Source organism: Pterocles gutturalis, unplaced genomic scaffold (assembly GCF_000699245.1).
Source record: "Pterocles gutturalis isolate BGI_N339 unplaced genomic scaffold, ASM69924v1 scaffold36196, whole genome shotgun sequence".
Classification (NCBI taxonomy): domain Eukaryota; kingdom Metazoa; phylum Chordata; class Aves; order Pterocliformes; family Pteroclidae; genus Pterocles; species Pterocles gutturalis.
Genome location: NW_010099324.1, coordinates 40,389 through 58,221, shown reverse-complemented (window position 1 = coordinate 58,221; position 17,833 = coordinate 40,389). Strand labels below are relative to the sequence as shown.

Genomic DNA, 17,833 nt, shown 5'->3' with positions numbered 1-17,833 from the left:
GGGGAAGAAGGGGTTGCTAGCTTTCTCATCGTTCAGCTTGTTTCTTAATCACATAATACAAGTTAACTGTGAAAAATACCTAGTGGAAGTATGAAGAAATGGTCTGTGCTGTACTGTGTTCCCATACCAGATGCTTTTGAGTTTAATTTTGTTGAAGATATACATGCTGTTGTTTCAAGATGCTATGCCATGGCAAATGACCAGTAGCAACTGAGTGACTGATACTTTTTAAATAGCCACCGTTTCAGTGACTTCTTTTTGAGAAGGCATGTGGCTTAAAATTGCCTTTTGTGGGTTTTTTTGTATAATTTTTTTCTTATTGTACTGTGTATTCTGAAAGCCTGTCTCTTATTTCTTCCCTGTGTGTGTTTGTGCATGTTTCAGTGACTTTATAACATGCAAGACGCTGATGCCAGGGGGAGCTCCCCTGCTTTCCTCCGGCCTCAGAACGGAAGCAGTCACAGGTCTTCAGGGTATGTCCCGGGGAGAATTGCCCCTCTCCGTCCCCCGCTGCCTTCGCAGAGCCATGCTGCAGCCGAATTTACCTCTGCGAGACAAGAAGCCCGGACAAGACTCCCATCCTTACCAGCGGATCAGCACCGCCGCCAGGCAGAAGCCAACAGGCATAAAAATACTCTCATTTGCTTTGCCATTTCTAGCCTTTCACTTTTTGTTGCACTGGGGATTTTTTTGGGAATAGCTTCAAAATATGCTCCAGATGGTAAGTTCTTTTGCAAACAAAATCACCCTAGAAGTGATTCCCCATGAACATAATTCAATAATTCATTGTCAGGATTAGTGTTAAAAGTTAAGTGCAAAAATAGGATGTTTACTGCAGTTTTAACATGGAGGGAAGCAGTGTTTGGGGGCTAAGATCAGCTCCCGTTTCTGTTATCAGTGTCATTTTTATGTGTTTTTACTGTGAATGATTTGATCTACTTACATGAAGCAAAAAGGCATAGCAGTAAACAAATACTACAGGTGAGAGGGAAAGAATGATGAATGTTGTGTAAGTGTAGTTATCTTTTTCTGCAGGAGAAGCTGTCTGATATGTTCACAAATTGCAGACAAAATTAAATCCTGTCTGTTTATGCAGTCACTAAAGAAGGGAGTAAGAGAGTGTTCAAGTAAAAATATCTAAAAATCGTCAAGTTTATACCAACAATGTATGTTTACTTTGTTTGTACACAAATTGGGCAGGAACCGTTTTGATCTATTAGCCCTGATTTTTTTCAGCTCATGTTAGAAAACTGGGCAACTTTCATGGGATTTGGAAATCCTCCCAAATGTGTCAGTGGTTATAAGCAGGAACAGGTGATGTGATTAACTGTTCATCATTTATATACATCCCTCTGGCCAAATACAGCTAGGAGTTGCTCTCAGGTGCAGTTGCTGAAGGTTGTAGTATAGTTTGGACCATAGGCTGTTTTTTTCAGTGGGGTTTTTTTTTGTTGTTTTGGGGTTTTTTAAGGCAGAAGTCAGGTTTCTAAAAGCTACACAGGGTTTTGAATTGAAACCGTTGGCTATTGTAACACAGCAGACTTGGACTCCTCATTGGCTTTTGGTATAGTAACTCAAAAGATTCAGTTTCCAAAGTCAATGCAACACAGGCTGAACAAATTTAGATAATCTATTGAAATTTTCAAATGACAGTACATTGGCGACATGGACAGTGGGATTGAGTGCACCCTCAGCAAGTTTGTGGACAACACCAAGCTGTGTGGTGCAGTTGATGTACTAGAGGGAAGGGATGCCATCCAGAGGGACCTGGACAAGTTTGAGAGGTGGGCCCATGCCAAATTCATGAAGTTCAACAAAGCCAGATGCAAGGTCGTGGACACGGGTTGAGGCAATCCCAAGCACAAATACAGGCTGGGTAGAGGATGGCTTGAGAGCAGCCCTGAGGAGGACTTGGGGGTATCTGTAGCTAAAAAATTGAACATGGGCTGGCAATGTGCACTCGTGGCCCAGAAGGCCAACCAGATCCTGGGCTGCATCAAGAGAAGCATGACCAGCAGGTCGAGGGAGGTGATTCTGCCCCTCTACTCTGCTTTCATGAGACCCCACCTGGAGTACTGTGTCCAGGTCTGGGCCCTCCAATGCAAGAAGGACATTGAGCTGTGGGAGTGGGTCCAGAGGAGGCCACGAAGATGATCAGAGGGCTGGAGCACCTCCCCTGTGAGGACAGGCTGAGAGAGTTGGGGTTGTTCAGCCTGGAAAAGAGAAGGCTCTGGAGAGACCTAATAGCGGTCTTCCAGTACCTGAAGAGGACTGACAGGAAAGCTGGGGAGGGACTTCTTACAAGAGCATGTAGCAACATGATGAGGAGTAATGGATTTAAACTGGAAGAGGGCAGATTTAGGCTAGATATTAGAAAGAAATTATTTATTGTGAGGGTGGTGAGACACCAAACAGAACAAGTTGCCCAGGGAAGTTGTGGATGCCCCATCCCTGGAGGTGTTCAAGGCCAGGCTGGATGAGGCTTTGAGCAACCTGGTCTAGTGGAAGGTGTCCTGGCCCAACCTGGTCTAGTGGAGGGTGTCCCTGCCCGTGGCAGGGGGGGTTGGAACTCGATGATCTCCAAGGGCCCTTCCAACCCAAACCATTCTATGATTCTATGAAGGTGAATGTATACGTCTAACTGGAACACTCTTGATGGTGGCTTGCAGAGATCCCTTTTTGGGTGAAGTTACTGATTTTTCCTAATAATTTTGAAGGAAAACAAAAAAACCTGAGGGAGTAGTACATGGAAAGTCACTGCTATGTTGTGATCTGAATGATTGGTAACAGGGGTAGATATCTGTAGTAAGTACTTTGGTTACAGCCCAGCTCCAGAGGAGGCTGAAGGGTGACTTAGCCAATTGACTCTGTGAAGCACTGTGTGGGGAGAAAGACCTTTCTACTTTGATACCAAGACTTTAACTTTCAATTAACTAAAAGTTGTAGATTTTGATGGTGGTTTTAGTAGAAGTGGGTTGTTATCATGTGCTGTGGGATATGTAAAATAGTAGTCCCTTTATGCTTTAAAAGCTGATAATGTGAAGAAGGTGGCTTGCCTTTTTTAAAAACGGAAGTGGTTTTGGTATGGTTTTGCTTCATCTGCAGTAGCTCATTTCAGTGGCATTTAGTTGTGTGGGTTTTTTGCACTGAATCATGGTCAGCACATGGTTGATGGATCACCGAGGTTACTGAAGATGTTGTGGGAAGAGTTGCTCTGATTTAGTAGATGGGGTTTTTTTAGTCTATGGTAATGGCATAAGGACTAAGTAGTAACCCAAAGTCGTGACTGCTTTCCTTCAATGTCCCACTGCTGCTCAATGGAAGTCCAGGCCAGTTTTCAGTATTAATTATTACATTGTGTCTGAAGCTTCCCTGCATTACCCTTCAGAAAAAAAAACCAAAGGATTCCGTGGGTGCATGTTGGAAACTCTGACACAAGAGAAACTGCTAGAGGCACCAAGGAAAGTTTGGCTGAAATTTTAATCTTGCAGTATTGTTGTTGCAGCAACTTCCCAAAAGTTTCCCAACAGGTTGAAATGTTAATATGCTCAGCTCCAACCTAGCACATGTGGTACTGCAGCCAGCGGCATTAGTTCCAGCTAGGTGTGTTCCTCTTCAGGGCTAAGTGGAAATCCATATTGTCAGTACTTTTAATGGCTGTTTAAAAGGCAGCAGAGGGAATGTGAGACTTAGTAGTAATCACATGTAAATCCTGAACCTCCGGCGTACCTTCCCCAAAGGGAAAATGATACTTGTCTGCATTTCTGTTCCTGCCTGTCAGCTGGTTTCTTTTTTCCTCCTTGCTTTTATCTTCCTGTCATCATCTTGTTTTTTGTTTTTTTTTTTTTTTTTTTTTTGTTAGGAGTCCTGGACACTGGAGATCAGGGAGAGCATTGGAAATGCCATTTCCTTCCCCATTTCAAGGGGCTTGTGCTGCAGGGTCAGGATGACAAGCTGGGGAGGTTTTCAGGGAGAAGTTCTGCCTGGCCTTTGCAGCTCTCAGCTGGAGCTTGCCCAGGGTAAACAGGATCCTCAGAAAATTTAGCTGCCAAACTGTGATAAACTTCTACTGAGCATAATATAACACTGATAGCTTTTTCCCAGAGGCCTTAAAAACTCCAGACTTGGTGGCTAAGTAGGTAGAAAGCAACTATTTAACTATATCTTGAGAACTGTTTCCTGCCTTTTCTCCTGCCAGATTTCATATCCTTGCTCCAGCACATGGAAGGTTCTAGAATTTTTTTTTGGCAGGATGTTCTTTTATGGGGTTTTTTTTCCTCCACCATTTGCAAAAATATCACTTCCTTCCCATCCCCCGCCCCCCCCAACTGTATTAGAAGCAACTCAGCTTTAAGGATAGCTGACCATTTTTACAGAAATGCACTGAAGTCGAGGCTTGACTTGAAAAATTTTCAACATGAGTGGTTAAATTTGGCAAGGCCATAACTACCTAACATTTTCTAGTCTATGCTTCTGTTTTCGTTTAACTTAACTGTAGAGGCAACAACTGTGGTCTGTAAAATCTGATCAGTAATTCTGGAGGTAACATGCGGTGAAGTACTAAATATTTGATGTTTCCTGGCACCCCACTGCAAGTGCTGAGGAAGAATTTCAAAATACTTTGTTGGGTGCATCTGATCTGCCTGCCAAAAAGTTAATCCACTGTGCTTTGGAAGCATGCTTGCATGATGGGAGTGCTTGTTCTTGATGCTAATGGCTTCATTGCTGGATTGTAATGTACAATAGATTTAATTTTTTTTTTTTTTTAGCTATTGTGTTATACCTCTCCTTTCTGAATCAACAGAAAAATTTCCAGTTACTAGCTCTCCTCTGCTGTGAATCATGCTAAACAGAAATCATAGGTTGCTGACTCATGGTTTCCTCACATTGCCCTTTGCTACCAGCCAGGAAACACGCATTTCTTCACAGTGCTTGTGTGTGTAGTGTCTGGGGGAAGGGGTTTAGTGACTCTGCATGAGTCAGGTGCCAGGCAATAGAGTTGCATTTATCTGGTAACTGCTCAGCAGTCTTGCTGATTGCAATACTTCTTATTTTTGGCCTTCCCTTGTATGTTGAATATAATTTTCTAAACGCTGTCTTCTTAGGATCCTCCCAAAAGATTTTCTTCTGTTTTTATTTTTTATGTTACTACTTGAGTGCCTTTTGCCCTTATGCAGTTCTGCTAATTTTTTCCCACTCTAGTCAAGTCTTGGTTTATGTGGGTTTCCTGAGTTGGAAAGGAATTTGAAACGTGGAGAGTAACACTAAAGGAAAAGCGTATCTGTCAGCAAAAAGAACTAGGCTGGCTTGTGTTAAGCTTGCGGGTAGGTTTTGCTTTCTTTAGATTTTGCAAGAATGGGATATTGCAAATAGCTTTTTGCCCCCAAAATTGCATTGCAGATGTGTGGGTATTTTTCTCCAAAATATAAGATGTGAAAAGGCTATTTTGACTGTTGCTCTCAGTTGGGCTGCTAACCAGTTTATTTTGGCATCTTTTTTGGTTGTCTTTTGCTTAAGAAAAATATTTTCAGTCTGACTTTTCTTTTGGTAAGAAAATCCAAGGAATATACTTCCTGTTTCTGTTTTTGAAGTATGTCTATGCTGTTGCATTACTCAGCCACTTAATAGGCTAAAGATGTGCATGCTGTAACTTCATCTGAAATTGTACAACCCTGTCAGTTCTTGCTGCTGCTTCTCCTTTTCTGGCCTCATAGTATGGTATTATTGCCTGTATAGTGCCAGACCTTCTTCAGGGTTTCAGCAAAGATTGCACGTGTCTCCACTCTTGCGTGGTTTGTAGCCTGATATTTAAGCAGACTTCTTAAGGAGTACAAGCGGTGAGCTTAGACCTAAATGTCTTGTCTCCCAGGGAAGGGCTCTAGCCAGTAAGGTATTACGCTACAATATACTAAGGATGTCTTGTCCTTCTTTGTCCCTTACCTGCACATCTACAATGAAGGAAGTGACTTGGATGCTTGAAAGTAAGAAGGGATCAGCCTTTCTCGCACAGGGAGAGACCTTGAGGGAGGTGAGATGTTTAGGTGCTTTACAGCCATGTTAGTTGGTCTAGGTAGCTGGTCTAGGACATCCAGTGCTCAGTGTGACTGCTATGGATCTGAGTGCTTCCCACTTAGCTCTCCTCATCTACTTCAGGTGATACATAAAAACTCAAGAAAATCAGATGGAGTTTGAAAGTACCTATCATCAACAGTATATGTTGACATTTCAGTATGTGATCATCAGTAGTTTAATTCAATATAAGAATGTCTTCCCAACCTTGAGAATTTAGCCACCTTTCAGGTATCTTTTTTGGTTGCTTGAATACAAACAGTAGCATCAGTGTTTGCGGTATTGTAACCACATAAGGAGATGGGAATCCTTTGTGGGTGACTGACTCTGTCTTGCTCATGTTCATCCTAATGCTGCCTTGGTTGATGTGATGGTGCTTGTTTTTTAAAAGCAGAATTTCACATTGCATTGCAGAGAATTGTCCTGATCAGAATCCTCGTCTTAAAAACTGGAGCCCTGGAAAAGATCCTGAAAAGAGAGTTTTTATCAAAAAAGGGGATTTGTTTCGTCTGAACTCAGATGCTACAGTACACTCTATAGTTATACAGGATGGAGGTATGAAATGGAAAGATGAACATCATGCATCAGTTTATTGCATAGTTTTTACTTCTGTATTTGCATGAAAAATGTGTTGGAATTTTGTGTTGCAGCTTATTGGCCAGTTCCCCTGCTTTTACTTTTCAGCCTGCTACCAGGCTGGGAATATAATGATACCAGGCTGGGAATATAATTAAAAAGTGAATTAACACACTGTAGAGTTTTTTCAGTGGGGCATTGATGTGGTTTCCTGTAGAATACAGTAAAACAACACTTGTGTAGTAACCTTTCTTGTACAAGATCTGTCTGTCTTTATGGTGACTGTGATATATTAGGAATTCTACCAAAATGACAGAAGAAAATAGGGATAAACTAACCAAATTCTAAGAAAGGTAAATCACAATTGGTAGGAGTTCCTTTCCCAAATATTCTTAAACATATGTAAGAGCATAATGGTTTAATTCATGGGTGTGGAAAATGAATCTGTAATTTTTCTGTTGTTCTTATTGCAGAACTTGGTTCTTTGAATCTGTCTGAATTTTGCTTTGACTTACAGAAATGTTTGGCTTTTTTTTTTTCCTTTAGGGTTACTTGTTTTTGGTGATGATAAAGAAGGCTCTAAAAATATTACCTTGAGAACTCGGTTTATCCTGATAAAGGATGGTGGAATGCTTCATGTTGGAGCAGAGAAATGCCGCTATAAATCCAAAGCAACTATTATTTTGTATGGGAAGTCAAATGAAGGTGCTGATGTGCCAGAATTTGGCAAAAAATTTATTGGCGTGGGCCCTGAAGGAACACTGGAGTTGCATGGGCACCAGAAGTTATCATGGACTCTTCTGTCAAAGACTATGTATTTCTCAGGGCTGGCCTATGGTCATTATACATTTAAAAAGAATTTTTCCCGAGGACTAAATGTGAGAGTAATTGATCAGGACACGGCAGAGGTTTTGGAAGTGCTGAAGTTTGATACTCATGAATTTTCAGAAGAAAGCTTGAAGCTCCAGAACTTACTGAAAAAAGGAAGTCCTGGTCGCATTGTTGCTATTGCTGTAGGAGATTCAGCTGCTAAAAATCTATTGGAGGAAACCAGAGTGACTATTCAAAATCTTCTGGGAAGCAAATTTGTTAGAGGGTTGAGTTACAGGTAAATAATTTGTCTTCAGTTTTGGGTGGAGTAAGGATTAGATACAGATTCTGCTGCCTTTGGGGGATTTGTTAAACTTTAACAGTGTCGGTTCTTAGTTTTCAGAGGATTCTCCGTGTTGTATGTAGTACTGCAGCAGCAGAATTCAGTGTGCAGTATTTTGATAGTGCAGGGACTGATAGTTACAGGTATCTGTGCTGTAGACTTTATTACATGTTTATAATTGCTCTCTTTCACTCTTCTTTACATAGATTAAAACTGTGTGCAGCGAGGAATATTTTCTCTTTCAAACCTCCAGGTAGAAGACTGTTGCTAGGCAAAGCTTTTAGTGCAAATTACTGTATGCTTGGAGGAGCAGGGAATGCCAAGTTAGAATCTGAGTACAGGGAAGGGATGCTAATCCTGTAATAAAACAGCGTGTTTTTTGTACCTGTGTGCTGTTGATATGAAAGTACATTACCCTTCTGCTGATTCTGCAAGGGAACTGATCTGTAAAAATATTTTGTTATTGAACTATACTTCTGAAGTGGTTTTGTATCTTTTGATTGTTCTTTTCAGTTGGTCAAGGTTTGGATGGTGGGACAGTAGAAGAGGTGTAGCAGGAATTATTAAAGCAGGAAACTTAAAGTGCTGTGCCGTTCATTTAGTTGTTACAAATGACTTTTTGCATTGCATATTTTGAACTTGGCTTTGTGCTGCACAGGGTTAGCAGTACAAGTGAAAGGACATCAAGTCTCCTAACTAACTGTCAGTCCATTCTCCAGCTTCCAGTAAGATGGTGGTGTGTAACCTGTTTCTGTTTTCCAATATTTTCCAAGAAATTGGTCCTGTAGTTTTCCATTCTATTCTTACCCCCCACTGTCCCCGAAAATCTGGATTCTGGTTAGTTTCCTCCCTCTGCTTTGGCAGAGGTGGGCTGGGGCGTCAGTCAGGATGGCACGTTCTGACCTCGGCTCCTGTCAGGAGCATGTTTGTGTCAGTGGCTGTGTAGGCATGTGCTCATGGGGTGGAAAGTGCTTGCAGCACTGCGCCTAAAGCAGTTAGGTCGGAGGTGCTGGAACCTGCATGTCCTGTAATAAGTACCACCTCCTGAAAGCACTGAAGCCTGCATGACAGTTGTTGAGGTCGCTGTGCAGCCATCCCCAACCTGGCCTGGAGGTGTGGGTTTCCGATGTTCGTCTCTGCCCCTGACTTCCACGCTGGTTTGTCTGAAGTGAGGAACTTCTTCAACCTGCAGCTGAGAAGCAGCCTGTCTTCCTTCTCTGCTAAACTGATTCCTGCCTGTTTTCACTAGTCAGGAGAGGCTCTGTAAGAACATAAAATTGTCTTGTTCTGCTGTGAAAGGTAGGTAAAAAGCACTCCTCGAGTGCTCACTGAGGCAAAGCAGGTTTGTTTTATTAAACCTGTAAAGCTACTGAAGGAGCTTCTGGCATGGAGGCAAATATCCCGTTACATCTCTGTCCTCTTCTGCCTTTTCCTGCAAAATAGCATGTATTAAAATATCTTGGTATTTATTTTAAGTACTGGTATGTGAAACGTTCAGCTTGTTTGCTGCTGATACTGGAAAGCTGGCCTAGTATGTACTGTTCCTATGAATGTGTTAACACTAAACAGTTTAATGTGGCCTTTTGATCCCAATCAGTAAGAACATCATGAGGAGACTGAAATAAAGTCAGCTGGATTGAAAGTCGTTTTAGTATCTGCTTTGGAATCAATCATTACCAATAGACTACAGTCCAGCTAGCTGTCACTGTTTTCATTTGGGGTGAATGATTCAACTTTAATGATGCAAAATTGTTCAGCTTTTTAATAGATGAACTTTACTGCTTCCTCTACATGCGTGACTGTGTCCTGGATTGGTCTGGAACAGTTAACTTTCTTCATAGTAGCTGGTAAGAGGCTGCGTTTTGGATTTGTGCTGAGAAGGCGGCTGATAACACACTGATGTTTACAGTTGCTGCCAGGACAGTCAAGGGCTTCTCAGCTTCTCTGCTGTGCCAGTGTCTGCAGGTACAGGAGGAGCTGGGAGGGAGCACAGCCCCAGTTACTAACCTAGGATTCAACTCTAGGTTTAGGATTGAGACCCAAATTGGGCAATGGTGTATTTCATATCATGCACATCATGCTCTTTATAGAGATGAGGCTTGGTCCAGAAGTTCTCTCTCACTCTGTGTCGGCTCTCTTTCTCTGGGACAGCTTTTTCTCAGGGTCACCTCGCTCTCTTGGTTGGCCCTCACTCTCACTCAGGCTTTTATCAGTTTTCTGGGAATTGTGGTTTTGGGACTCTCCCTGCTCTGTGCTCGTTAGCTGGGAATGGGCTGGGCCTTGATCATCGGGTGGTGAGCAGTATCACTGTGTATCACTCATTTGTGTATTGGTATATATTACTATTATTACTATCATTACTATCATTATTCTTTTCATTTTTGTTGTACTTTAGTTATTAAATTGTTCTTATCTCAACCCTCAAGTCCTTTTTCCCTTTGCCCCTTTAATTCCCTGCCCCATGCCCAGGGTGGGGGAGGGTGGGTGAGCGAGCAAGTGGCTGTGTGGTGTTTGCCACTGGCTGGGTTTAAAACCACAACATCATGGCATTACAGAGCAGTAAAGGACAGCAAAATAGTCTTATGTTTTTAACTTGGGGGCAGCTGTCAGTGGCGTGTGGTTTGTTTTTAATTTCCAAAAACTTGGATACATTGAGCAGAGCTGTTGGAAGGGGACATACATCCAGGATAGTTCCCTGCTCCACACCGATGCTCAGCTAAGTAGGTGTCTAGTTGAGGGAAGGGCCAGCGAGGGGGAAAAGCAAAAATTCTTGGTCTCAGCCTTCAGAAACATCTGTGATCCCTCGTGCAGGGGTTGTATAACAGTATGCAGTTCCTTTCCTGGGTGTGAGCATCTTGAAAGATTCAAAAGGCATGCCTGCCCAGTATGGTGATTGCCAGCAGCCCCTGTTGGCTGTGTCCATCCCTCCTGGCCTGATGAACACAGGGTCCCCCCGGACTGCTGGCTGCTGCTCTGGGACACCACGTACTGCAGCACCGTGATGGCAGCAGGCTGCGGCAGGAACGTCAGCACTGGCTGGCAGTCTTCTGTGCCCCAGTAAAGCTGTTTGGGAGTAGGATCCTGTATTGCTCTGTCGGTCATCTCTTGCGATATGCTTTTGGGAAAAGTGTATCTTGTTGGATGTTGTACTAAAACTGTATTTGAAAGTCCTCTTCATTAAGAGCTCTTGTATTTGACAATTTGTATATGGGACATCCAGTTATTTTAAAAACTATGTTTCTTTTCAATGAGGTCTGCCTATTTTTCTTCAGCATTTTGAAGTTGCATTTAAAATTAATGTGGAAGAGCAGGCAAAAAGATTATTTATGACTTCTGTGCTCCTTGTTTTGTCCTTTACCTGTTTGTGAAGAATTTGTTAAGTACTATTATACTTAAACATTACTTTTGTTTTCCACAGGCAAGCCTGGGCTTTTGTTGGTGTCATAGGTGGTGGAAATTCTTCTTGTAATGAATCAGTGAGAAACTATGAAAATCATAGCACTGGTGGGAAGGCACTTGCTCAGAAAGAGTTTTTCACAGTGGATGGTCAGAAGTTTGTTGTGAGAGCCTACAGCGAGTGGAATGATGGTAGGAAAGCATTTTGTGAAATCCTCCAGTTAGGAAAGAACTAAAAAATTTTGTATATGCTTTTTTTGCTAGAACTGTTGGTTGCAATTTAAATTTCTGAATGCTGCTGTAAATGTTTTGGGTTTTTTTTTTCTTGATATGAATGAGGTATGAGGACACAGTTCTCCAGTACAACCTATTTTCTTAATCTATTTGCATACACTATATGAACAGCATAACATTGTCTTCATTTTTAATATATTTAGAGATAAGGGGTCCTTATAAAAGGCTGAAACTGACGTTTTTTTCTTTTCTTCTAGTAATTTGTCAGTCATGTATATTTTAAGTCTAAGCTTCTGAGATGGTGATTGTGATCCTATAAAGAAAATTCGGTAGAAGTCAAGAGAAATATTTTATTCTTGTTATAGTCTTCTGTTGCTGTTTGATGCTAAACTTTAGGCAACTTTTATCATACCAAGTGGAATCTGTGGTGTTCAAGAGCCTGGAAAGCCTAGCACTCATTTGCTTTTATCCTTTATTCATTTTAATATTTAATATACCCTTGATCTGAGTTTTGCTTTTTATGGGCTGTCATCTTTTCTGTTTGCAGAATTACTAAGCAATATTGCATTTGCTTCAAGAATTCTTTAAGGTAGTCAGATAGTTATTAGTTAAGTAATTGAGCTATTTGATACTACTGCTTTGCTGTTCATTACAGCCCTGTGAAAATGTATAGACTTATATTTAAAAAACAAACCCCACCAAAATACATCTTTACTTGCTAGTACTGTAGAGCTAGGTTCAAGAGTAAGCAAGACTTGCAAATCCATCACAAGGCACTTGTGTATGAAATTTTGTCAGTCATACTGTACTGTTTTATTAGTTGTGAATAAGAAGGAAAATCCCCCTATTTTGTTTTGCTAGGTCCTTTGTTACATCTGGAGAGTTTTAAATGGCAGAAAAATGTCATTTGAAACAAGTGGAGGTAATTGGACCTACAAACTTCTGCTGTATGGTATTAGGGTTTGGGGTTTTTTTAAATTCATAGATTTTTCCTGTCACTGTTAGTTCCATCTTTTCCTTTTATTTTATTTGAGATCCACCAAATAAGTAGGCTGTAATAGTATCTCACACTGGCAGGTTTCAGAGCATAATTATACATCAAAGGGCTTTGGAGCTTGTGAAATCTCATACATTTTTTTCTTAGTATCTTCTTGGAGATGGTTTCATATAAAGGTGAATATAATCTTATATTGTGTTTACTTTTTTTTTTTTTTAAATTAGGTGTCCCAACTTCAGGCTTCCAGGTAGAAGCTGTAGGTGGAGTGATACTGAATCTTCTGGATGATGTTAGTAGTTGGGAGCCTGGAGACCAGATCGTGGTCGCAAGCACAGACTATTCAATGTATCAGACAGAGGAGTTCACCCTCCTTCCCTGCCCAGAGTGTACCAAGCATCAGGTCAAAGTCAAAGGTATGAGAGCAGTCATCACTTGGAGCTTCATGTGAAATACATATTCACAGTGGTACAGCTCAGACGGTCCCTTTCAGCTGGTGCGGTAAAGAACAGCCTGTTCACCTATCTCTGTTTTGCTTTGTTGCTGATTGCAGTAATGTATACTTATCCTTGCTATAAAATTGCTTTGTATAGTGTCGGGTCTGCCTTACAGCTTACCTTACTAACTTCTATTTCTCCTTTCTTCCCGGGCTCATTGAGTATTTTAGTTTTCTTCCAAGAGGATTATGCTCATTTTCCTTTCTTTGCTCCTTTCTTTTTTTCTCACTAGTTCTTTTTATATGTGTTTGAATGGCTGTTTTGGTCATTACCATTTCCTTTGCTTTTAGTTCCTTTCCCATCTTTTGAAGTGTTACCATTATAATTTTTTCTGTTGTTATGAAAAAAGGAGAAAGGAAAAGAAAAAGAAAAAGAGAAAATGGCAATCTTTGAACCTGTCTCTAGTTTTTTCTTTTTTTTTCTTTTTTTTTTTTTTTTTTTTTTTTTTCTTTTCCTCAGTTCACCCTCCACCAGTAAAATGGTTATGGAATAAGTGGCACTTCCAAGCCTCTGCTTACACAGGATGTCCCTGACTAGTTGCAATCTGTTTTTCCTTTGGGCGTGATGCACACAAAATAGTCATGCGTGTTGTTGACCATTTCCGTTTTTATTATCTGAGTCACTCTGCTTGACTTCACAAGAGCCTCCCGTGGGACTGGCTCCCCAGCTCTGCTGGCGTCTGTGTTTTCCTTCTGCCGCCCTGTGCCCGCTCCATGCCAGCACCCTCCTTCCTGGCCATCCACCAGTCTCGGGTCTGGAGCTTCCCCTCCAGCTCCCTTCTGGTGGGCTGCAGCGTCAGCCTGCAGCACAAAATAACTGGTGTTAATTGTTCACAGCAGTTCATTGGTGCTTTTCAGGATCTGGTTGTGTCCTGTTCACCTCTGTATGGTGTGGCTTCCTCTTCTTCAAACCTCTGTTCTCGGAAGTTTTCTGTGAACGCCCTCAAACTTTCCTGTTCACCTGTGTCTGAAGGGATTGCCTCAGACTGCCAGTTCGTACGTCCGCTTTGCAGTGCAGTTTGCATCCCACAGCATTCATTTAGCACGGGTCAGATATGTTTTACTGCATTGTGAAGTCCCACACATAGAAGAAGCATATCTAAGTTCACCTTGCTATGCATCAGGAAATACCAGGGTGCATGAAGCCACAGAGCTGACTTAGTGCCATTGAACATGGCACTTCTGGTCTTTGTGGGTATGACTGAGCACAGTGTTTTAAAGAGCAAGCTCAACTTGAAGTTTGCAGTATGAAGTTTAAGAAGGTTTTCATCACCACTGAACAGAGTATGTGCAAACTCTGCTTCATCTCAGAAATCATGTACTGTGAAAATGCAGCTTCTTTTAAAGGATTTTTTAAAAAATTAGCAAGATTTACAATATGGCATAAAATACAAAATCTTGGCTTTTTTTTTTTTTTTTTTTTGAAAATAAATGCTATCGGAACTGTATATAGATCTTTAAAAGATGTTAAAGGAAATGAACAGGCCCATCTCGGTTTGTTTATTTTTTTTTTCACCCCTAGTATCAAGTTTCCTTCGTTATAGTAACAGATACTGTTTAAAGAATCCCCAAACCACCCTGTATATTTGTTGCACTAAGAATAAATTTTCTGTGTAATGGCAAACTTGACATGCTGAAGAACTCATGATCTTTTGAAATTATTAATTGTATTTTTTGCTATGTTTTTAGCTATTTTGGCCCCTTTTGTAGTAGGAAAGCTAAAAAGGGCTCTTTTGTAGGAGGCCTAGTTGCTCTGTCTTCTTTTGATTTATGTATGCTGGCCAAATATAAGGAAAAACAATAGGTAAGCCTTCAAGGAGAGGAGTGCAGTCCTACTTACAGAGATCTATTGTCTTTTTAAATCCTCAACAGCAGGTACAGAATTAACACCACTCTTGGTTCTGCTTCATATTGTGGTAATGACCAGTTTAGTCTTGTATCCATTTGTAAGCTTTGAAGGGATAGTGACAGTCTGTGAATCAATAAATGGGAGGAAAACCCCCCAAAAACCACAACCCAAGAGGAAGGAAATATTTTTTTAAAAGTAAATACATAAGTACATTTTCTAAGGCTCACAGGGCCAGATAATTTTCTCCATTTGTCTAGACAAATAAGAAATTGGTTGTTTCTTTGTAAGAACAGTGTAAATCCAGAGTATCTTGTTTTCCCTGATTTTAGTTTGTGTCCTCAGAATAGCTATCTGGAAAAGAGCAATTTTAGTGGGGAAAGCAAATCCTTTTTTCTTTGGAACAGATTAGGCAGCCAGCATCTTTTTTTTTTTTTTTTTTCCTTTTAAAGCAAATCTGCGTCTATGTTTCATTAAAAGTTTTCTAGATACATTGGATTAATTTAAATTTGTCTTTGTTTTTGTCCATTCTGTTCACAAACTATTGGACTGAAATTAAGATGCACTTGCAAATAAAATGTTGGGATTTGTTTAGGATTAGTTGTCTTAAAATGAAAAATACATAAGAGAGCACTTTGTTCTGGAAGGAAACATTGATTTATCATCTTGCAAGATACTTAACTATCATTGAGTCAACTGCAGTCTTGAAGGGGGGAATTCGCTTAGTGTTAGCTGGGTTATTGTTTATCATCTAACAATTGTGTGCTTTTTGTGTGCCTTAACATAAGAATAGCTAAGAGAGAACAGCATGTTAAGGTATCAGAATGGGTGGGGTTTTTTGCTACAATTAGCTTGTTTATATGAAATAAGTTGGGGTTTTTTTTAATCAATGATAACTCTTTTTTTTTTCATTTTTTTTCTTTTTCAAAACTGTTTTTGGACAGAAAATCCTCAGTTTCCTCATGTAGGAGAAGTTATTGATGGAGTGGACATGAGGGCAGAAGTCGGAGTTCTTACGAGGAACATCTTAATCATGGGAGAGACAGAAAATACCTGCTATCGTGAAAAGGAATGTCAGTTCTTCAATTACGATACATTTGGTGGACATATCAAGGTTGGAAAAACATTTTAAAGTAGCTTTTTTTCATGAAAAGTCATATTTAGGACAAAAAGATTAATGCTAAACTTGGAGGGATTTGGAAACTTAAAGAATGTCAATTCATACAGTTGCTTTGCATAGAAATTACTTTGTTCTCAGCTTTCCCAAAATTTTATTTAGCTCATCAAGACTTAATCTGTGGAATTAGAGGAAGGGATATCAATGCATGAAATGTTGTAGAAGTATCCAGCGTATATTGCGATGTTGTGTGGCAGGGATTAAGCCTTACAAGTGACATCCATGCATGTGCATCCTGTAATGTTACAGAGCAAAGTTTGTTCTCCCTTTTCTCTGTCTTTCCTCCTTTCACTTCCTTTCTCCCTCCCCAAGTGACAAGCATTGAATCCTAGAGATTTGCCTCATGTGAAGTTGGGCACTAGAGAGGCATGAAGAGGAAAGAAACTGAGCTGGACCTTGGTGTTTTTTTTATTTAATTTTTTAAACAATTGAAAGTACTGAGGTTATGTAAAGGAAAGTGCTTCTAATTTATCATATTACCATAAACAAAAAGAAAGCTGAGGGAAAGTAGTGTTAGAAAAACTAATATTTAAACTCTTATTCACTTAAGTTTTTAGATGAAAGGATTGAGCAGCAGTGTATCAGTTCTTCACAGACACTAAAGAAGTTTGAAGCCTTGTGTTTTCAATGCAAATGTATTTGTGCTCATTATGTGCTGGTCACAGTTTAAATCTCTCTTTCCAATATATTTTGATGCAGATTTTAATTTTATAGTGGTGGACATAATGGTGGGAAAGAAAATTCCCTACTGTGTGGCAGCTTTTGTTTTGTGGAAGAGAAGTAGGTGGGCTTGAGGCACTCTTTTGTGTTTAAGATAATGTAATGAAAGAAGATAATGAAGATAATAAGCTGTGAATCTTGCAAAGCGTGATCTTGATTTCTACAAAAGCCCAAATACAGCAGACCCTTCAGATGTCTGGAAGATAGAACAGAAAACAAACATTTTGATCGATCAAAGTTGTTAAACTGTTCATGGGAGACTGTTCAGAGTAGCTGAGTGTCTGCTGCCAGACCTAGACTTCAGCACTAAAAGCATTCTCGGCTTATGTTAATCTTGCATACTGAAGCAGAGGGATCCTAGACACTAGCAAATGTTAATGGCCTCCTGGGTATCAATCATCCCGGATTTGCTAGCAGCAGTGAGTAGAGGAATTGGTTTGTAGTTTTACAACTGCATTAGTGCTTCTAGGTGTTAAGAGTTGTAAATCTCAGGGATGCCTGGTTTTGACCATCCCTCTGCGTTTTAGGTGTACAAACCTTAGGAATGCAATTTCCCTAGAGGACAAAATACATATGAAAATGGTTATTTTTGATAAATAACCAGTATGGGTAAGTTTGTGAAATAACAAAAAAGGTATTTTTTCTCAGCTTAGCTCCTTGCAGTTTGACTGTTGCACTTGGTTTCTGTTTTCACAGCAGGCTGGGTGGAAGAAAATACTTTTGCTTTCCTGTGTAACTGGTACAGTTACATTATGTTTTTACTTTGTACTAGGTAGTGTTACTATGAAGTAATACCATTCTGAAGGCAATTTCTTGTCTTCCTTAGTAAGGAAGTTCCTCTGGAGTGCTGTGTCCAGTTTTGGGTTCCCATTGCAAAGAAGATGTAGATGCATGGGGGTGCGTCCAGTGAAGGTGGTGTGTGGGAGTACGTGATGAGGAGTGAGGAGGAGCTGAGAGAACAAGGCTTTTTTTGGTGTGAGGAAGGCGGAGATGACTGATCTCATTCTGTCTTCAGGCACTAGGGAAGGTTGAGAGAGGCCAGAGCAATTCTTGGAGGTGCACAGTGATAGGACAAGAGGCAATAGGACCAAGCTTCAATATGTCAAATTCTGCTTAGATACCAGGAAAATGAAAGGGAAGAGACAATTGACAACATATGAGCACCTCCATGG

General features: G+C 40.5%; 1 protein-coding gene across 2 annotated transcripts in view; it reads left to right on the top strand.

Annotated features, from left to right (window-relative positions):
• Positions 1-396: 396 nt before the first annotated feature.
• Positions 397-17,833, top strand: part of TMEM2 (transmembrane protein 2) — a 37,910-nt gene continuing 20,473 nt past the window's right edge. Inside the window, exons 1-6 of one of the 2 annotated variants that reach the window (XM_010076000.1) lie at positions 397-721; positions 6,484-6,624; positions 7,192-7,753; positions 11,217-11,386; positions 12,650-12,838; positions 15,709-15,878. In XM_010076000.1, the coding sequence (XP_010074302.1) occupies positions 397-721; positions 6,484-6,624; positions 7,192-7,753; positions 11,217-11,386; positions 12,650-12,838; positions 15,709-15,878 (1,557 nt within the window). The remainder of the gene's footprint in view (positions 722-6,483; positions 6,625-7,191; positions 7,754-11,216; positions 11,387-12,649; positions 12,839-15,708; positions 15,879-17,833) is intronic. The other variant, XM_010076006.1, reaches the window with a different exon arrangement.